General features: G+C 39.1%; 1 protein-coding gene and 1 pseudogene across 4 annotated transcripts in view; one reads left to right on the top strand and one right to left on the bottom strand.

Moving 5' to 3' along the window:
• CIT (citron rho-interacting serine/threonine kinase) overlaps positions 1-22,220 on the top strand; it is a 184,009-nt gene that overhangs the window by 26,037 nt on the left and 135,752 nt on the right. For 3 of the 4 annotated variants that reach the window (XM_053587768.1, XM_053587767.1, XM_053587765.1), the window contains exons 6-9: positions 5,441-5,583; positions 6,574-6,667; positions 13,228-13,431; positions 15,600-15,753. In XM_053587768.1, the coding sequence (XP_053443743.1) occupies positions 5,441-5,583; positions 6,574-6,667; positions 13,228-13,431; positions 15,600-15,753 (595 nt within the window). The remainder of the gene's footprint in view (positions 1-5,440; positions 5,584-6,573; positions 6,668-13,227; positions 13,432-15,599; positions 15,754-22,220) is intronic. The other variant, XM_053587769.1, reaches the window with a different exon arrangement.
• On the bottom strand, positions 14,749-14,852 carry LOC128585012 (uncharacterized; annotated as a pseudogene).

Raw genomic sequence — 22,220 nt, 5'->3', positions numbered from 1 at the left:
CTGCTGGTCTGGGGACTTCATTTTGAGAACCGTCATCCTGTAACTTTAGCTGTTGTTAGTTTCCACTTATGGCTTCTTTCTTTTGTCCTTCAGTGATAGTGTACTATCAGACAGTGAAATTCAGATAGTGAAATTCTTTCCTTGTTTTCTCAGGCTCAGGGATGGTTCCTATTCCCCTACCATTGCTGCCCCTGGGTGCTTTCATTATCTCATGGTTATTTTCCTTAATCTAACTTTCATCTTTGTAAATAGCCCTTTCATTAATTAATATCCTCAATTACCTGGTTTAAGCATGCTGTTTGTAGCTAAGACTTTGGATGATTCAGTAGTCAATAAAGATATTTTGAATAGACAGATGAATCAGGCTGGGATTCATATTTTCTGAGATAAGGGGCCTTCTCTCTTTTTTTTTTGGTCATCTTGTCCTTCAAGAAGAATAACATAGGGGCTAGGTGCCTGTGGCTCAAGTGACTAAGGCGCCAGCCACATACACCTGAGTTGGCGGGTTTGAATCCAGCCTGGGCCCGCCAAACAACAATGACGGCTGCAACCAAAAAATAGCCGGGTGTTGTGGCGGGCGCCTGTCGTCCCAGCTACTTGGGAGGCTGAGGCAGAGAATCGCTTAAGCTGAGGAGTTGGAGGTTGCTGTGAGTTGTAATGCTATGGCACTCTACCTAGGGCGACAGCTTGAGACTCTGTCTCAAAAAAAAAAAAAAAAAAAGAAGAATAACATAGGGTTGGGGGCAAGACACAATTATAGGGGGGGACTTTACCTAACAAATGCAATTAGTGTAACCTGGTACCTTGTACCCTCAATGAGTCCCTAACAATAATTAAAAAAAAGAATAATATAGGGTTTCTACTAGGACCAACGCTGCTTAAAGGATCCCATAGCAAAGATCAGGAATACTGGGTAGAGCAGGTAGTGATGTTAATGGTATAATTACATTTTCATGGCACTTTCAGTAATGCTGAATGTGTAAGCATTTCATGAAACATTACTAAGAGCTGGCTAGCACAGTGTTTCTAATGACACCCTATGTGGATTGAAATAGAATACTAAAAAACTATTAAATATTCATATTCTCTCATGTGTGCATGCTCATGTTTGCAAGCATGCAGATGGGTGAACATGTATGTATGTGCACATGCACATTTGTCCTTCATTTCACAAGTGACACAGTAGATGGAAATTGCCATCTCCATACTTGGGGTATAGATGCAAACACCAGCAGAGAAGCAGCCGCTCCTTCCAAACTGAACACATGTAAGATTTGCCCTTTAATTAGCATCTGCAGCTGCTGCCATAGAAGGGTCTGTCTCTGTTGGCCCAAAAGTCTTTGCTTTAAAAGAGCAAGTCCGTTATAGCTCCAAGCCAGGCTTGTCTGTCAGCTGCTGTGCTTTCTCTGCCATCAGCAGGGTTGCCACATTGTTTAGAGCTGTTTCACTCTAGGACTCTTCCCTCCCCCTGCCTCCCAAGGCCTTTGATTACTGTGCCTTGGGTGATCACCATTTGGGTGACCTGCAGCTGTTCATTGTGTTCAGGAAACATTTTCAGTCCTTGTAAGGATGGAGGATCCTTGCTTTGGTGCTGATGGACTGGTTATTTTCCAGCTCTTTGTTGTCATTGATCTTGTCTTGATATGCAGAAAGGCTTTAGGTAGTCCCTGAAAAAATATAAGTAGCAGGAGTGAATGGGTATATTAAAGTTGAATTTCACTGAAGATCACGTCTGCTGTAGAGACTTTGAACTAGGTTGGAGGGGGGAGCCGTATTGGTTTCACAACTTTTTCAGCAATGGGTCCCAATGCTGTGCTGGGCTAGCTACATCATAATCACCCCTAGTAGCTCCTTAATAACTACAGATTCCTGGGTTCTGCCCATGGAGCTTAATCCATGAAGTCTAGAGTCAGTCCCGGGATGGGAAAGAGATGTACTTTATCCTTTTGTAATGCTTATTATTTATACATTTATTTCTTGAGACATAGTCTCACTCTGTTGCCCAGAGCTATAGTGTAATGGCATCATCATACCTCACTGCAACCTCAAACTCCTGGGCTCAATCTTTCTCCCTCAGCCTCCCAAGTGGCTAAGACTACAGGCATATGCCACCAGGCCCCGTTAGTTTTTCTGCTTTGATGGTGTCTCACTGTGTTGCTCGGACTTGTCTCAAACTCTTGGTCCCAAGTGATCCTCCCACCTTGGCTTCTCAAAGTACTGGGACTATAGATGTGAGCCACCATGCTTGGCCTTGATACCCTTTTATTTTTTTAGACTTTTAAACTTTTAATACCATTTTTTTAACCACCCAAGAATGTTTTCTGAAAGTAATCAAGTCCTAGGTCTTCACTGTGTCTTTAAGCTCGACAGCATGATGATCTCTGAAGCCTGGGTTGGCCCCACACATGCCATCTTCTTCAGGGGCGCCATTCATACCAGAATGCCCTAGTAGTATAGTTCTGGAACGTACATACTGTGTAACATCTTGGGATAGTCCAATTTAATCAGTAAATGTCCAAACTAAGTTCTGATGGTGCATAGTTGGAATTTTTAGTATGAGTAATCTAGAATTGTCTTGATGGGTCAAGTTTGATTAGTTTCTTTGATAAGGGCCCAGTCTATTTAGAGATTTGTCATTGAGCATGTTTATTTTGGCCTCACATGCTGCTTAGCAGCTGTTGTAATTTTTGTTGCTTGTTTTCTCAGTCAACCCTGGTTTTGAAGAAATGGAAAGTTGTTTAACTCTTAGAAAAGACTGATCTAGTTTGCTGGTGGTGGGAGATTTTCATTTTAAGAAATGGGATCGTCTGAATATAAGCAAAGAATACATGTCTTTTTTTGCCTTTTAAAGAGCTTGTTCTTATTTTACTGGTCATTACAAATAGAACCTTCAGGGGTAGCTACTGAGTACTAAGCAGTGTTCAGTTTGTGAATTTTGAAAAGTTGCCAGTGACTGCTCTGCACTTGACTTTCTCAGCCTTAAATTGGTAAGCCATACTGGTTTTTTTTTTCTCACATACTTAATAAAGCTATAGGAAATTTATAACTGTGGTGTGTCGTCATAAATATGCATTGTTCTTATTTTAAGACATTTCAGTACTAAAAGTATAAGTACTTCTGTTATTATCTGTGAATTTCTTTCCTTTTTCTTTTTTTGGACATTTAAGGCCTTTTAATGGAAATACATATTTAAAACAGACATACAAATTAGCATTCACCCACATGCCTGGGGCCTATGGAGAACCAGGTTGGGATGAGTGGGTGAGCTCCAGGCAACCAGGTGGTTCCTGTGGGCTCTTTGAGGACTAGGATGAGTAGCTAATGTCTGCTGTGAATTTGGGGAAATAAAGAACACATGTTAAGTGCTGCCTTGCTAAGTGTGACTCTTCTTGAGAGTTCACAAATCATTTTTTTTTACCCCAGCAATGCTGTGCAAATGCAACCTCACTCTCCAAATGTAATCGTCCAGTGTCTGATTGAGTGTCTGCTATGTGAAGAATCGGGAGTAGATTTCCTGGGGTTTTTTTTTTTTTTTTTGAGACAGAGCCTCAAGCTGTCGTCCTGGGTAGAGTGCTATGGGATCACAGCTCACAGTAACCTCCAACTCCTGGGCTCAAGCGATTCCCCTTCCCCTGTCTCCCAAGTAGCTGGGACCACAGGCGCCTGCCACAACGCCTGGCTAGTTTTTGGTTGCAGCTGTCGTTGTTTGGCGGGACCGGGCTGGATTTGAACCCGCCAGCTCAGGTGTATGTGGCTGGCACCTTAGCCGGCTTGAGCCACAAGTGCCGAGCCAGATTCCCAGGTTTTAAGGAGCCCTGGGGGGAGGACGTGCAAGTCATTGGCTTTTCCAAGGATGTCTGGTTTGGAGTTGGTTGGGTGCTGGCCACACTTTCTGGAATTTTTATTGGATCAGCCTGGGGCCTTTGAGGCTGTGTGCAGATGCTCCACTTCTGACTTGTCTAGAGCTTTCTTCTAATTCTGGACTAAAAGCAAACAGGAGTTTGGAGGATGATGGTGAGAATTCACATCCCAGAGTTGGCTTTTGGAATGCATTAGTTTGTGAGATTTCATGTTTTTTTTTTTTTTAAAAGAAGTATATTCAGATCTTGCCTTTTTTTCCCTCCCCCCCAAGAAAGCATATGAGACAACTTAAGACATTTATAGCATGGCTAATAAAATGGGAAATCAGAGCAAAGGGGAGGAGAACTCAGTAAGGGTTAGTAAGGTTGCAGCAATGGTCAAAGTGGGCTCCAGCTTCTCACCAGCCAGAGCAGAAAGGATCAGCAACAAAGTGGGGAGAAGGGTGAGAATTGATGTTGTTGAGGACCTCATGTTGGTGCCAGGGACTGTGCCAGGCTCTCTGAGGACCTTGTCTTAATCCTGATACAGTGCTGCAGAGGGATTAGTCTTATCCCTCTTTTACAGAGGATGAAACTGAAAGGCAGGGAGTGAAGTCACCAGCTGGAGTTTCAAGTCCCCCAGGCTGCCTGGCCTCAAGGCCAGGTGTTGACTCAGGGATATCATACCTCCTTACCATCCAAAGGAGGAAACATTTTAACTCCTTAGGGTAGAAAAGTTTTTGTTTGCTAATCAAACATTTTACTTGATGCTTTATATTCTTCAAAAAATTTTCCTCCTATATATGTACCCATACATGTAACAATTCATTTTTTCTCTCTTAAAAAAGAGGTTTTACTTTTCTGAATCCGGTTGCTTTTAATATATACATCATATCTCATTGTTTTAGATACTGCATCATATTTTAGCCATCTCTTATTGATGGATATTTGGGTGATTTCTATGGTCCCATTCCCTCCTGCTATAAACAGGGCTGTAGAGAATCTATTTATCTGCCTATTTATCTGCAAACTTTGTAAATACCTGTAAAATAAATTGTCAGAAGTGGAAGTACTAGGACAAAGGGTATATATTTACATTTACGTTTTTAATAGAGGCTGTCAGTTGCCTTCTACACCCACTGCAAAAGGAAAAGATTGTATTTCATTTCTTGCACACATTCTATATTCTGCTAGGTGCTGAGAGGAATGCAAAAAGGATACAAGAAACTTTGCTGCCCTGTAGGAATATATCCATCTACACTGTGTACCTAATCCTAGGGAATGTCTGGGGTGTAGATTTGGGTGGGTGGGGAGTGGGTGGATTTAATTCAACTTTTCAAGCTTGCCTTGCAAACTCTGTATCTGGGACTAGTATTGGTATCTGGGACTAGTATTTCATTATATGGATTCTCTTGGGTAACAGATGTAATTTACTTAGGGCAGGGACCTCATCCTATGTGACTTACAATATGTCTTACACATCTTCATTGCTTTGTGGAGATACCATAATTTTAACATGTCAGGCAGTATTTGAGGATCTAATTGAGGCATTCTCTATTTTTGGGTGTGTGAAGAATTAATAACTTTGGCATTCTGTACAGGTCATGGAATATCAGCCAGGAGGGGACTTGCTGTCATTATTGAACAGATATGAGGACCAATTAGATGAAAATATGATTCAGTTTTACCTAGCTGAACTGATTTTGGCTGTTCACAGTGTTCATCAGATGGGATATGTACATCGGTAAGTAAGACTGTCAGGTAGCTCACTGAGGATTCTTAGTTAATCCCTTGAGAGTTTCTTCATGGAAATGAGTGGATAAATGATTTCAGGATCAAAACACTCCATCCAACTTTTAGCCAGTCTTACTTATAACTGGCAGAAAGTAAACTTTCCAAAATGGCAGGCATCTCAGCTTAGTGGTTCAAGAGTGCAGTAGATCTAGAAATGTAGTGTTCTCAAGTTTTCTAGTAATCTTTTAATGTAGTAACATATTAATGGATATATGATAGAAAAACTGAATCTGAATTCGCAGAAGGAAATGGCATACCACATAGGAGTGGAAGGTCATGGAATTAGTTGTATTTCTCACTGGCAGTCCCTGGGTTATGAACAAGATAGGTTCTGTAGGTTTGTTCTTAAGTTGAATTTGTATGTGAGTTGGAGTAGTTACATTACTTATTACCTGTTATAGCTTGTTTGTGTGAATCACATGTCAATTGGATGTATCTTGGGGACTTACTGTAATAGCCCTTGTTTGTAAGTGCAAGTTGTATGTAAATTGGATGTTTGTAACTTGGGGACTGCCTGTAATTGATAAAGATGTTCCACAATATCCTCAATCAATGACTATTTCTTCTTGTCCTCACTCATCTGATGTTTTATGTGCATCTGTGAACATTGTGGGAACACAGTGATGGCTAGACCAGGAATCACAAAATCTGAGTCTCAGCTTTTCTGTTGTCTTGCTATATGCAAATTTCCTGCCTTCTTTTGGCCTTAGCTTTTGTAATGTAAAATAACTGTTTTAGGAGAAATAATCCATCTCATAATATGTATTTTTTTCTTTGCTTTCTCTTTTTCCCTTTTCCCCTCTTTCTCCCCCATTTATAACCATCAATAGAGGAGGTCTGTATAACAGAATACTTAAACTAAGAGTCCTGATTGAATTGAGATTCTAGGTTAGCAACTGCTTGCTGACTATACTAATCCATGGTCCCAATTTTCTTACAGAGACATCAAACCGGAGAACATTCTCATTGACCGAACAGGGCACATCAAGCTGGTGGATTTTGGATCAGCTTCTAAAACGAATTCAAACAAGATGGTAACAAAATGGAATGAGATGGCTTAGTAGAAGTTATACTAAAAAACAATTTGTGGTCCTTATAAGTGTGGGAAATATTGGGATAAAATTATAAGCAACATTTTGGAGCCTTCACCTGCCACTGTGTGACTCCTAGAGAGAAGAGATGGGGATGGGGAGACACAACTGTTTCCGAGACTATAGCATCCTTTTATGTACAGTACCTGTTAGTACTCCACAAAACATTTGTAGGAACATTTTATATAGTTGGCTTAAAAAGAAGGGAAAATACTTGTTTTGTTTCTCCCTTTATTTTCCTTCCTGTTACAGACTGTCTTGTTATCTTTTTTTACTTTGAAATATTTTGATGAAATGTAACCTCCTTTATCTCAAATATTATGCAGCAAAATTTAAATTAATCACTGGAGCATTTGAACCAAATATCCTTAAGTGTTAAGAACCAAGTGCTCAAAATGTCACTTTTAAGTCTTGGATCTTTGGTAAAAATTAAACTGTATTCCACATGCTAATTAGGAAGGCAGGAGGGTAGCTGTTGAGCTCAAGAATGAGAATACTTTAGGAAAAAAAGATGACAAAGTAAAAAAAGATTACAGTTAAAAAATCTTCTAATAAAGTTGGAATGTACTAAAATGTGACTTTTGGGAGTCAACTATGCAAAAAAGGACAGGGCTAAGAGAAAATCGTCTTAAATTTTAAGACTGATTTCATAACTGAGCCACTTGGTGACCTAGACAAAATCCTTAGGGATTTGGCCTTTTATTCTTTCTCTAGAAATTACTGATTCTAGGTAAAATTCACAAAGTAAGAGGTTAGAGAAACTGCTGTTCAAAATGCCCCCTGACTCATGAGAGTTAAGTTCTGTATTTACAGGGACAGTAGATAAAATTGCTGTGTTAGAAAAATTCCTTGGAGAAAGGTGTATATTATTAGATTGATGTTAGAAAAGGAGTTGGAGTTGCATTACCTCTTTGGACTCCAGTATCTGACCTGCCTCTTCTACCATCCTGAGACTGACTTGAGATAATTTACCTGGTATTCAGGCCCTTGAAAAACATTCTAGGCTGGGCATGGTGGTTCATGCTTATAATCCTAGCACTCTGGGAGGCCAAGGGAGAAGGATCGCTTGAGCTCAGAAGTTCAAGACCAGCCTGAGCAACAGCAAGACACCCCACATCTCTCGTCTGTACCCCAAAATTCATAAAAACTAGATTAGTCAGGCATAGTGGTGCATGCTTGTTCCAGCTGCTAGGAGGCTGAGGCGGGAGGATCCATTGAATCCAGGAGTTTGAGGTTGTAATGATGTATAATGCCACTGCATTCTGCCTAGGGCAACAGAGTGAGACTCTGTCTCAAAAACTAAAAGCAAACCACTAAACCAAAAAAAAAAAAAAAAAAAAATGCTGTCCAAAGTCAAGGTTTCTCAGCCTCAGCACTATTTTTTTTTAAGTTATATCCTTATAATCTATTCGTTTGATCATCACATTAAGAATTAGATTATAGAATCAAAGCACTTTATGTTTTAAAAATTATGTACAATTCAGAAACAGGCCTGAAAACATAGGTATTAAATTTAGTGGACTAAAGCATAGAAAAAAGTTACAAATGCAGTTTTACCACCTAGTATTCAGAAACTTATACATTACATTAATGTAATTAAAAAACATGCATTTAGAAATAAATTGGGGCATAGGTACATAGTTTCATAATATAACCTCAGCATTATTGACATTTTGGTCTGGTTAATTCTTTGTTGTGGGGAGCTGTCTCGTATGTTATAGGATGTTTAGTTGCATCCCTGGCCTCTAGCAACTAAATACCATTAGCACACTCTCCTTCAGTTGTGACAACCAACAGTGTCTCCAGACCTTGCCAAATATCCCCTGGGAGGCAAAATCATCCCTGGTTGATAATGCTTGAAGTAGATTAAGAAACATCAGCAAGTGAATTAATTAGAGGCAGCAATATGCATATGTCATAAGAAAACCTATTCAGAAAACTAGATTAAGATCTAAGTTGTTGCTTGGGTAAATAAGTGGAAATTTAGAGTCAGGTCCTTTCTCTGTGTCTGGGGTCAATCTTTTCAGAGCCCTTGGTGGAGACAGAGGTCTTCTATTCATTTCAGGTTTCTATTTTTCAGAGCTTCAAACTGCCCTTTTCAGTTCTAATTGTAGCAACCTTCACTCTAGGCAGGGAGCCTCCTGGAGGCACTCAGGTTTATTGGCAGCTCAAGGCTTAACTCCTGATATTTTGGTCAAGGAAATACGGAACTCAGTCCTGTATACCTTGGAATATTGCACCTTGTTTCCCCTTGTGTTTTTATGGCCAGAATATGACAAGCAGATCAGAAGGACTTTTTAGCATTGTGTGAAGTGCAAAGACTCTTATTATAGATGTGCGATAATCTGCAATCTAGATCAAATTAAGGGCGGATATAGAACTATAATTAATTTTTTGGGTATTTTTGATTAATGGTATTGGGTTAAACATGTTTCCTTTAAACAAAATGTTCTATAGACCTAAAATAGATTTCTGTACTCATATTATATAAAATATCCACGTTATATGAAATTACTGCATGTTACTTACCCAAAATCAATCAATGTTTTTTTCTATCATCCCCCAAGAATTATTTTTGTGTTCTGTATATTTTTGAATCTTAGATCTGTTCAGGTTTCCATTGCATGCTCCTATTGCAACCTTCTTATTGAAGATGTTTGGTTTGTTGTTTACTAATATACACAGAGGCCTAGTGACCATAGGATCCTCTATGTGACTTAGGTCATCCACTTTACTTTATTAGAATCTCAAAGAATGGCAGATAGCTAACAGCTTCGTCCTACCTCATTTGGCTCTCATGAAAACAGTTGTAGGGAGATTGTAAAGTGCATAGCCCCATATAGCAGTTAGAATCCTTTAGGAGACCTTTTTAGATTTATGTAGGAGTGATGGAGTCAAAATAAAAATGTAGTGATGAAGCTCTAAATTTAATGTTTTATTTGGGAAGAAAGAATTGTAATTGGGGACATATACACAGACCAGGTGGTCTTTAGTTATGTCTAAAGAACAAAGAGAAGATTAAATGTTTTATAAAAAAGGAGAAATGTTATGTATTGCTTTTTGAGAGAGTTCATTGGCACTAGCTGGAAGAACTGGCATGCTTCAATTGGTGGGTATCAGTGGTGGGCAAAATTAGTCCTATAGAATTGCACTAAGTTATCATAGAAACTATAGCTAAAACTGGCTCCAGGTTCTAAGAAGCAGTTTCGGCAGTCAGGATTGCAGAGAATTAATGTTCTTGGAGAATGTTTTGTACTCTGAGTGCTTTTCCTCTGTCTTCTTTACTCTCTTTTAGTTGGGTATGACTTGAATGACCCAATTCTTAGGATAAACTTTCATAGCAAAAAGATTTCTTTTCCACAAGAGGAATAACATAGTGAAAATTCCTACCCGCTACCCCCCCCCGCTTCTGCAGGTATATGTTTATGTCCTGGGCAGCTAGTAGGCTTACATAGTTTTATATTTTACCATTTTATGGAAAGGATTGGGGAAGAAGAAGGCTCTGGTTCTCTTATTTTCGTCCTCATCTTTGCTTTTTATTTATAAAAGGGTGTCCTAAGTAATCTTTCTTTCTCTCTCCTTCCCCTACTTCCTTTATTTCTTTTCTTTTCCCTCTACCTCTCAACATATGACAATCCTCTTCTGTCCCCTGATCATTCTCTTACTGTCTCCTGCTGAACCGGTTTATTTTCTTCCCTGTCAATACAGTGAAAATTAACTAAAGTTTAGTAATGCTGGGGCCCTGGCAGGTAGCATAGTATCCTTTCGGCTGGCTGGCACAGGTTTACTTTTAATATCTCACCTAGATTAGCTGAATTTCTGGCTGAATTGCCACCAGAATAAAGTAAAAGCATTTCCCGAATCCTTATCAGGACATGTGAGATTGCGTGTTGAAGGAGTTTAAGGTGCTTGGAGGTCAGTGACTAATGGAAATCTAGTAGTTGTTAATTGTCATTAAAAACCTTTGTTAATTGCTATCAAGCTCTTAAGAGGAAGCCAGTGGGTATTTTTCCTTTCATAGCTTTCTAGTACAAATTAATGATAAAATTTAGAAGATTAGAGGGCATGGTGGCTTACACTTGTAATGCCAGCACTTTGGGAGGGGGAGGTGGGAGGATTCCCTTGATGTCAGAAGTTTGAGACCAGCCTGGGCAACTTAGGGAGACCCTGTCTATACAAAAAATTAAAAAATTAGCTGGGCATGTAGTCCCAAATACTTAGGAGGCTGAGGTGGGAGAATTGCTTGAGTCCAGTAGTTCGAGGTTGCAGTGAACTGTGTTCATGTACTGCATTTCAACTTGGGCAAGAGAGCAAGACCCTGTGTCTAAAGAAAAAAATAAAAAAAATTAGGGAATGATTGGGCATAAATGTATATAGTAATCACATATCTGTTATTAGGCAAGAGTAGTTGGAAGTTATCTAACTCTCTTTGATAAGTCTAATCATTAGTTTGAAAATGAGGCATTGACAATCTGTGTTCTTTGCTGGGTCACCCTGATAAATGTGACCCAATTAAGTTTCTTTGAACTCTTTGGTTGTACACAAGTGACTATGCCCTGTGGGCTACAAACAGGAGAACTGCATATTCCTAGAGAATAGTCTATGTGGCATTAAAATAAAATCCAACAAAGGCAAATGGTGCATTTTGACAATTGTGTAGTTATGGTTCTGTAAGGTAGTTGGGCATAAAGGGAAAGCATTTAATCAATGGAATAGTAGCATTATCATTACCTAGTCAAACCAAGATGTTAACAGTTTTTCTTCTCTTGTTTCGTTGTTTAAAAAATATCTCTTGCTTATTGTCAGTATTGTGGTTTTTATCAAAACCCTGTGGTTTAATCCTAATCTTGTACTGAACTCCTTAACATTTATATACATTTTAAAAGACAGAAATCTTGGCCCAGATTTCCTGATATCAAGGCTTCTCCTTGATTTAAGCTATTTTTAATTCCTCAAGTTTAAGTTGCCCTATCATTCTGTCTCAAACCAAATATTTTCCCCTTTGTCCCACTTTTGTCCCTTAACACAGGCTTGCCTATGGATTTCTTGGGTGGTGTAACCATCTAGTTTTCTTGAGGGGGGTATTTGTAGGGAAATTCTATTGCCCAAAGCCATGGGTGATCAGTGGTAGCAGTGACAGTATCACGCTGCTTTCTGGGTTCAGGGTTCAGAAAAACCTATACCAGAATGTGGGCTTGAGGGAAGGCGTTGGTCCATTTCCTATAATGAGAGGGTCTTGGGGCAGAGGAATGGACAGGAGTAAAGTTGCAGCCTGGAAGAGCTTCATCTAGATTCATTGGTGGGGAAAGGAGATGGCATAATGTTTTCACTAAACATTCACTTTTCTGTCAATACCCAAATCAAAGCAAAGCAAAGCAAATTTACTTTCTTGCTATGAAGCCCAGCCTTAAAGGTATGTGGGCATGTCTACAAAATCTTTGGCGTTCTGGGGGACATTTAATTTCCTTTAATGGGGGAAAAGTTACTTTATACCTTGTAATTGCTAACCTGAGAGAAGCCAACAGGTCAACATAGTATATGTCTAAAGTCAGGGCCTCTCTGTTGTGATGGGGAGGAACATGAGAACGGCAGTCCTTAGACTTCACATTTCATGGTTCAGCAACACTTCGAGACAATTCTGAAGACCAAAGGGGCTTATTAGGTTGGCTAGTCAGGGGTGGGAGTGAGGGGCAGAAAACCTCCTTTCATTAGTATCATTTCAAGAAACAAAACATTTTTACACACTAAAACAGTCAGAAGGACTGATTCTCAGAAAAAAGGACAGTCTTTTAAATGGAATATAATTAGCATTATTAAAAAGACTGCTTTTATCTTCTCAATCTTTCTTTGCCAAGGTCAGGTGTTTGGTGGGTCCCATTGGATTGGAGGGCCCTGGGTTTCTGAACAATAGGGAAGGATCATAGGAACTAGAGCTGGGGGTGAGGAAAATGAACTCATTAACATTTGGCCCTGAATGGAAGTTATTTATGTCTTGCCCTGCAGACATAAGTGGGAATATTGATTCCAAAAGCAGTTTTCCAAATTTTTGAACTTGCAATATAATGTACATTTGTAATTCTGTATTGCCAGGTAGCTGACAGTTTTCCGGTAATGGTTAGATTGATCTTATAGACTCTTCCTTAGGGTTTAATTCATTTTGCTGTTTTCATAAATAAGAGAAGGTCTGTCATATCAATAACTGTGTCAGGAAAGACTTCTTCCGTCCCAAGTATATACCATTTGTGTAACCAAAGGGTGTTATCAGCAATAACTCTTGCCCTTTTGCCTTTGGATTGTATTGTGATGTGCTTGTTTTTTTTTTTTTTGTCTTTAATTAGTAAAGCGTTTGCATTTCCTGACAGTGTGCCACTTGACAGAAGGTTTAAATGTCTGGGAGAATAGTAATCAGTGGCAAATCAGCTTGTGTTTGAAATGTGGCTGTTGGCAATCTACTAGAGTCTAAGTGAAAGTTTGCTGTGTTCATTTTATCTATGGTTTTCTAGGTAAATGCCAAACTCCCCATTGGGACCCCAGATTACATGGCTCCTGAAGTGTTAACCGTGATGAATGGGGACGGGAAGGGAACCTACAGCCTAGACTGTGACTGGTGGTCGGTGGGGGTGATTGCCTATGAGATGATTTATGGGCGATCCCCCTTCACGGAGGGAACTTCAGCCAGAACCTTCAATAACATCATGAATTTTCAAGTAAGGAGTCGTTAGTAGATTTTAGAGTCAGTAGATTTTAAAGATTAAGTTTCATTTAAAAATTGTGTGAATGAATGTTTATAGCAGCAGTTCTCAACCTGTGGATCGCGACCCCTTTGGGGGTCAAATGACCCTTTCACAGGGGTCTCCTAAGACCATCCTGTATATCATATATTTACATTACGATTCATAACTAGCAAAATAACATTAGGAAGGTTGAGAACCAGTTTATAGGTAAACCAGCAGTGCTGGAAAAATAATAATGGCAGTTACTTACATAGCATTTCCTTTGTGCCAAAAGCTGTTCTAAACACTTTATTCATTGTATTTCATTGACTGTTCACTACCAGTAATTGGAAGACTATGATATTACTTTATGTACCAGTAAGAAAGAAAAATTGCTGCTAATTAATCTATATACATCTACAGTGTATCCTGATTTCATTGCTGTTAAATGTGAATAAATGTCTTAGAATTGATGAAATATAGTTTAATTTAGCTAATCTTCAAAAAGTCTGTGAAGGTATTCTCATTATTATTTTTATTTATAGACGGGGAAACCAAAACACAGAGAAGTTAATTAACTTGCCCATAGCAACACAGGCAGTCTGGTTCTGAAGCCCATGGTCCTGGTTTTATAGTATACTTCTAAGTATTATCATATATTGTTGTAAAATTGAATGAGGGAATGAATTAGAAATATAGTTATATAGGCATTATTTCGCCATATATAGACCTATACGTATGGTAAATTTGTTTTTTTTTGAGACAAAGTCTCAAGCTGTTACCCTGGCTAGAGTACTGTGGTGTCACAGCTTGCAGCAACCTCAAACTCTTGGGCTTAAGTGATTCTCTTGTCTCACTCCTAAGTATCTGGGACTATAGATGCCCGCCACAAAGCCCAAATCTTTTCTTTTTTTGTTGCAGTTGTCATTGTTGTTTTAGCTGCCCTGGGCCAGGTTTGAACCCTCCAGCCTTGGTGTCTGTGGCTAGCACACTACCCACTGAGCTATGGGCGCTGCCCTACATATGGTAAATTTAAACTATTTTTAATAACTCTACTTTCTATTATATTAAGCTCATTTATTTTTTTATTTTATTTTATTTTATTTTTGAGACACAATCACTCTTGCCTTGGCTAGAAGTGCAGTAACATCATTATAAATCATTGCAGCCTCAAACTCCTAGGCCCAAGAGATCCTTCTGCCTTAACCTCCTAAGCAGCTAGCTGATATATGCCTGGCTGATTTTTCAGTTTTTTGTAGAGGTGAGGTCTTGCTGTGTTGCTCAGGCTGATCTCCATCTCTTGGCCTCCCAAAGTGGTAGCATTACAGGCATGAGCCACTGCACCTGGTTAAACCCATTTTTTAAGGGTTTGATAAATACTACACTTGATCTTAGCCAAAAGGCCGAGAAGCGATAGGGTTTGATAATTATATATAGTTTCAACCAAAAGGAAAAAGAGAACTTATTTCCTAGATCTTTGTATCTCACCTAATTTTCATCTTTCTGAAATGCTTAATACATATTTTGTTATGTGCATATATTAATTGTTATTCTTGAGTCTCCTCTTGAATTAAAGTTTCCCCTTAGATGACTCTTGGGGCTAATTTATTTCCTTCCTTTCATAATCAGTACTTTATGCCAGGTACTGTTAGCAGGTTTACAGTGATGAGCAAGAAGGAGAAGGCCCTCTCTGCCTTCTCTCTTCATCATTGCTCAGAAATCACAGTACATTGTGTATGTGCAAAAGCAGAGTACAGAGGGATTGTGCAGGAGGAAGTGATGGGGAGAAAAGGTAGCCAGGGAAGGCAGAGAGAACAGCGTGATTTGTTCAGGGAGCTTTAAATAGCTCATCATTGTTGGGCAGCAAAGACTGAGATGGGGAGCATAGTGAGATGAGATGGAAGAGGGGAGCAGGGGTCAAGCCATGAAGGATATTGAACCTCTACAAAGGAAATGGGCCTATTGATGTGAATAGGCCACTTATTTTGGGAATATGCCTTTAGTCCAAAGTGAAGATGGCACTAAATTTCCTTTAAAAAAATAAAAGCAGAGAAGAAACTTGCATATATGAGAAATACTTTTTCTTATTTTTTTTTAACTTTGGGATATGAGTCACAGAATCACTGCTAAGGAAATAATTTGTGTTTTATTTTTTGAAACAGAGGTTTTTGAAATTTCCAGGTGATCCCAAAGTTAGCAGTGAATTTCTTGATCTGATTCAAAGTTTGTTGTGTGGACAGAAAGAGAGACTGAAGTTTGAAGGTCTTTGCTGCCATCCTTTCTTCTCCAAAATTGACTGGAATAACATCCGTAATTGTAAGTAGAGCCTTGTTCCTTAAATTGGGGTATTGGAATTTTGAAACATTTAAGAGTGATCTGAAATGATTCTGGCCCAGAGAAGCTGCTGTAAATTACAGAAATAAAGGTTTTAATTATCTACAAGGGTAGAAAGAGCTAATGATGTAATGAGTAATAACTCTGCTTTAAAATGGTTTGTGTAGAGCTAGGTCATTTATCAAACTCCCATGTTTGTGTGGCCTTTAGAATAGTCTCCCTTAGTAAATTAGGGGCACAAATTAATGGAGTTCAAAGGTTGTCCCTTGGTGTGACAGGGTTTCTTCTCACAGAAAAAGTGGATCTAGATATTTCATTTATAAATAAGGAAAAAGAATCAGAGGTTAGGGAACGTGCCCAGGATACTCTGCTAATGGCTGAGCCTGCATTAAAATTGTAAACACCTCACTGTGTTTATTTCTTTCCCTCTACAATATTTGTCTTTGCTCACAAGCATGTGAAATCCGTAATGTACACACAGTGGATTCATTCATACATTTACTTTGTAATTCATTAATACAAATGGAATTAAGTCATTTAAAAAAAGACCTGACTTATTATCAACAAACCAAAATGTTTAATTATTTTTTAAACAAATCAGTGATTTCTTAAAGCTTTTTAAAGTTTTGGAGTTGTTTTTGATTAAGTGTGATCTAATGCATGGATTAGAGCCATGAGGAAAGCAGTTGTCCTAGTTGAGTTTGTGTTGTTTTTTTTTTTTTACTTTCTTAACTATTCTGTTTATTCCCGTAACTATTGATTTTGCTGTTGTTCCTTTTTTTTTTTTTTAATTGTTGGGGATTCATTGAGGGTACAATAAGCCAGGTTACACTGATTGCATTTGTTAGGTAAAGTCCCTCTTGCAATCATGTCTTGCCCCCAGAATGTGTGGCACACACCAAGGCCCCACCCCCCTCCCTCCTTCCCTCTCTCTGCTTTTCCTCCCCCCCATGACCTTAATTGTCATTAATTGTCCTCATATCAAGATTGAGAACATAGGATTCATGCTTCTCCATTCTTGTGATGCTTTACTGAGAATAATGTCTTCCACTTCCATCCAGGTTAATACGAAGGATGTAAAGTCTCCATTTTTTTTTAATAGCTGAATAGTATTCCATGGTGTACATATACCACAGCTTGTTAATCCATTCCTGGGATTCAGAGATGATCTCTTGTATCTCTGTGGGATCAGTTGTTATTTCCCCTTTATCATTTCTGATTGAGGTTACTAGAGATTTTACTTTTCTATTCCTCGTTAGTCTGGCCAATGGTTTATCTATTTTATTTATTTTTTCAAAAAACCAACTCCTTGTTTCATTAATTTTCTGAATGATTCTTTTGTTTTCAATTTCATTGATCTCTGATTTGATTTTGGATATTTCTTTTCTTCTACTGAGTTTAGGCTTAGATTGTTCTTCTTTTTCCAATTTCATAAGATGGCTTGTGATATTGTTGATGCGCTCTCTTTCTGTTTTTCGAATGTAGGCATCTAAAGCGATGAATTTTCCTCTCAAAACTGCTTTTGCAGTATCCCACAGGTTTTGGTAGCTTGTGTCTTCATTGTCTTCATATGCTCAAGAAAGTTAATGATTTTCTGTTTTATTTCTTCCTGCACCCATCTGTTATTCAGCAGAAGGTTGTTTAATTTCCATGCCTTTGTGTGGGGTCGAACGTTTTTGTTAGAGTTGAGTTCCACCTGTAGTGCCTTATGGTCTAAGAAGATACAAGGTAAAATTTCAATTCTTTTGATTCTGTTGATATTTGTTTTGTGTCCCAGGATATGATCAATTTTGGAGAATGTTCCATGGGTGATGAGAAGAATGTATATTCTTTATCTTTGGGGTGGAGTGTTCTATTTGCGTCTATCAAGCACAGTTGTTGTAGGGTCTCATTTAAATCTCTTATATCCTTGTTTAATTTCTGTTTAGAGGATCTGTCCAGCTCTGTAAGAGGAGTGTTAAAGTCCCCTGTTATTATGGTATTATCGGATATCATATTGCTCAGACTGAGTAAGGTCTGTTTCAAGAATCTGGGAGCATTTAAATTGGGTGCATAAATATTTAGAATTGAAATGTCTTCTTTTTTTTTTCTTGTAGAGACAGAGTCTCACTATACTGCCCTTGGGTAGAGTGCCGTGGCGTCACATGGCTCACAGCAACCCCCAACTCTTGGGTTACGCCATTCTCTTGCCTCAGCCTCCCGAGCAGCTGGGACTACAGGCGCCCGCCACAACGCCCGGCTATTTTTTTGTTGCAGTTTGGCCGGGGCTGGGTTTGAACCCGCCACCCTTGGCATATGGGGCCGGCGCCCTACTCACTGAGCCACAGGCGCCGCCTGAAACGTCTTCTTGTTGTATTTTTCCCTTGACCAATATAAAGTGACCATCTTTGTCTTTTTTGACTTTAGTTGCTTAAAATCCACTTGTATCTGAAAATAAGATTGCAACTCCTCTTTTCTTCTGAGTTCCATTTGCCTGAAAAATTGTCTTCCAACCCTTGACTCGGAGTTTTAATTTGTCTTTTGAAACCAGGTGTGTTTCTTGCAGACAGCAAATGTATGGCTTGTGATTTTTAATCCACTCAGCCAATCTATGTCTCTTCAGTGGGGAATTCAAGCCATTAACATTTATTGAGATAATTGATAAGTGTGGTAGTATTCTATTCATCTTAATTTTGTGAGAGTCCATTGCTTAGTTTTGTCTTTTGCATCAGTGTGGAGGTTAGGTTCTGTCCTTTAATTTCTGAGTTCTTACTTTGCTGTTGATCCATTGTGATGGTCAGTGTGTAGAATAGGTTGAAGTATTTCCTGTAGAGCTGGTCTTGTTGTGGCAAATTTCCTCAATGTTCATGTATCCGTAAATGATTTGATTTCTCCATCAATTTTAAAGCTTAGCAGGGTACAGAATTCTGCGCTGGAAATTGTTCTGTTTAAGTAGATTAAAGGTAGATGACCATTTTCTTCTTGCTTGGAAAGTTTCATTAGAGAAGTCTGCAGTCACTCTGATGGATTTGCCCCGTAGGTCAACTGGCGCTTACTCCTGGCAGCTTGCAGAATCTTTTCTTTTGTCTTGACTTTGGACAGGTTCATCACAATGTGTCTTGGAGAAGCTCAGTTAGAGTTGAGGCAACCTGAAGTCTGATATCCCTCTGAAAGCAGTGTGTCAGAATCTTTGGTGATATTTGGGACATTTTCCTTTATAATATTCTCTAGTATGGCTTCTATTCCTCTGGGGCATTCTTCTTCCCCTTCTGGGATCCTTGTAACTCGTATGTTGGAACGCTTCTTAAAGTCGCATAATTCTGACAGTGAACGTTCTGCTTTCTCTCTTCTTTTCTGCCTCTTTTACTATCTGAGTTATCTCAAGAACTTTGTCCTCTACCTCTGAAATTCTTTCTTCTGTATGGTCTAACCTGTTGCTGATACTTTCTATTGCATCTTTAAGTTCCCTAATTGACTGCTTTAGTTCCTTCAGCTCTGCTATATCCTTTCTATATTCATCATATTGTTCATCTCTTATTTGATTCTGTTTTTGGATTTCCTTTTGGTTATTTTACACTTTATTAGCAGTTTCCTTCATTGCTTCCATCATTTCCTTCATTGTTTTCATCATGTGTATTCTAAATTCCCTTTCTGTCATTCCTAACATTTCTTTGTAGGTGGAATCCTCTGCAGTAGCTACCTCATGGTCCCTTGGCGGGGTTGTTCTGGACTGGTTCTTCATGTTGCCAGGAGTTTTCTGGTGATTCTTCCTCATGAGTGATTTCTTTTATGTGTGTCCTTGCCCTAATTTTCCTTTCAGTTCCTCTTGCTCTTTAAGTTCCCATGCCTGTGGACTAAGGTTTGGATGAGTCCTTTTGGTACAGGACCAGAAGGATGAGAAGGTTGAAGAGCAAGAAGGGATAAAAGAAAGAAAGATAGAACAAAAAGAAAATAGAGAAAGGAGAGGGAGTGGGTAAAAGGGAATATTGACAAAAATAAGAGAGGCACAGCAAGAGGGAGACAGAGCAATATAGGTGTACAGTAGGGTACTTTGACACAACCTTAAAAAAACCCCAACCTCCGGGGTGCCCGGTTGGGTGGTTCCCTTGAGGTCAGCAGCTCTTTGTTAACCTAATCAGACACAGTACCCCACCTCCACCAAGTAGAGAGGAAAGACAAAAGTGGTATAAATCAAACCAAAACAAGCAAACAGAAAACTTTACAGGATAAAATTGGATGAAAAACCAAATAATAGGGGTAGAAACACTAGCAAAAATGAAGTTCTAGTTATTGAAAAAGGCTGCAATGGGAAATTGTATTTAACGTAAAAAAATGGAGAAAGTAAAGAAAGAAAAAAAATCTGTATGAAAAAGGTTGAAATTATAAACCAACGATAACATCAAAATAAACAAAATACAAATAAAGAAAAAAGAACAACCAAAAACAAAGCAGTATATATATCTTGTTGAATATTGTCTGGGCAGCAGGTGGTCTTCCGGGGTATGAGATGTTAATCACAATGCTGATACAACTGGAGGCCTCCGCTGATTTGTGAAACCCCACAGTGTAGACACCCTAAATCTCTCTTCAGCCCAATTAAAAGGCACTTTAAACTTCTAAACTTGCTAAGGAGAAGCTTTCCGAGGAAAGTGCTTGTCGCTGGGATCACTGCTGAAGTGGCTATCCACTTACCCAGTCTGCTATCACTGGTCTCACTCTGCCCCTGAGGGTTAAGGCTGTAAGGCGACTCAGTCCCCACCTTTAGGCTGCTCAGTCACTAGGTTACTAGCTCCCGTCTGATTCTTGCTCTGCCACCCTGAGGGCGGAGCTTGCTGGGGCAGTTCTCTCACAATGGGTCCTTGAGCCCACAGCCAAGCACTATTAGCTCCATCTGGCTCAGCGGCTCAGTCTGGGGCCCTAGACAACGCCCAAAGTTGTCCGCATTCCTGCTCAAGCTCTCCCCAAGGTAGTTCAACTGAGTACCAAGTCCCAAAACACCAAAACAGTTCATAGGTAAGGCCTTTCCGGTTTCCAGTCTTGCTGCTACTGTATTTACAGCTGCCGCGGGATTAGACCAATCGAACACACGTGACCACTTGCCAGTTTTCCACTGTTTTTTTGTCCTCTTGGGGTCCAGAAGTCTCTCGCTGACTCCCTGTATCCTCAAAGGGATGATTATACGCAGATCCCACCAGCCAGAGATGCCTGGAGTCTTATCTCCTCAGACTCATGGTGCCCAGATGCAGGGAAGCTATTACTCGGACGCCATCTTGCTCTCTCCCTGAGTTTGTGTTTTATTTTTGGTGATCGAGGGAGGTTGGAAATGGAACCCATTTCTAGGTGTCAAGACCGGGTTTCTAACTGGAGCCATGTTGTAATTATAATCTCTTGTACCTTCAGTTGAAAGTCCTTTTGATGGTTTCTCCTTTAACCTCCTACTGAAATATTTACATAGGTTGCATTTTCCATAAATCGTTCTTGGTAGATATTTTTTTCCTGGTAGCCATATTTTATTTTTCTAATTTTTAGAAATCACCTCCCAAATCTTCAAGGTTCAAACCTTCTAATCAGTAATATATTTTCAGGGCATTCTTCCTTTTATGCTTTTAGGGATTTGATAAAATTTTTTAAAGGGGCTATTCAAATACTTAATCTTTCCTTGTCTTGTCTTTTTATTTCTGTAATCTGATAGAATAACCAATTAGATTTTTTGTGTATAAACTTGTTGATTATGCTAAGAACATATCTCCACTTATACAAATCAGTGAATGGTGGTTACCTGAGTAACTCTGAATTAGTTCCCCCTTATCTTTGGGAGATACTTTCTAAGACCCTCAGTAGATGCCTGAAACTGCAGATAGTACCAAACCCTATACATACTATGCTTTTTACTATAGAGGCATGCCAATTGTAAAGTTTAATTTACAAATATGGCATAGTATGAGCTTAACAACAACTAGTAATAAAAGGACAATTATAACAGTATACTGTAATTAAAGTTAATAGAAGAAAGAATGCGGTCCCTTTTTTGCAAAATATTTCCTGTGATGGACTGCTGGTATCTGAAACCATAGGAAGCAAAACTTGAGATAATAGACGACTATGGTAAGTCTTCACTTAATGTCGCTGATAAGTTCTTGAAAACTGCGACTTTAGGCTAATTGATAAAAATAAGTGTTAAGTTCCCATGGCATGTATTTGGCCACAAAAGCATCCCTAAACTTTTAATTGAAGACTAAAACACTTCTAATATTAAACATTAAAATAAATGTGAGCTACATGCACATTTTAGAAAGATTAATAAAAACTAGTGAGATAACCCTTTGCCCACTTATTCCAGTTTAGGGTTGCAAGTGGACAGAGCTTATCCAGGGAGCTCAGGGCACAAGGTGGAAACCAGCGCTGATGAGGATGCCATCCCATCACAGGTGCTTACACCGCCCCTGCAACAATTTAGATGTGCCAGTGAA

This window comes from Nycticebus coucang, chromosome 4 (assembly GCF_027406575.1).
Source record: "Nycticebus coucang isolate mNycCou1 chromosome 4, mNycCou1.pri, whole genome shotgun sequence".
Lineage (NCBI taxonomy): Eukaryota > Metazoa > Chordata > Mammalia > Primates > Lorisidae > Nycticebus > Nycticebus coucang.
Note: the sequence above shows the minus strand (reverse complement) of the source record. Positions and strands in the feature narration are given on the sequence as shown.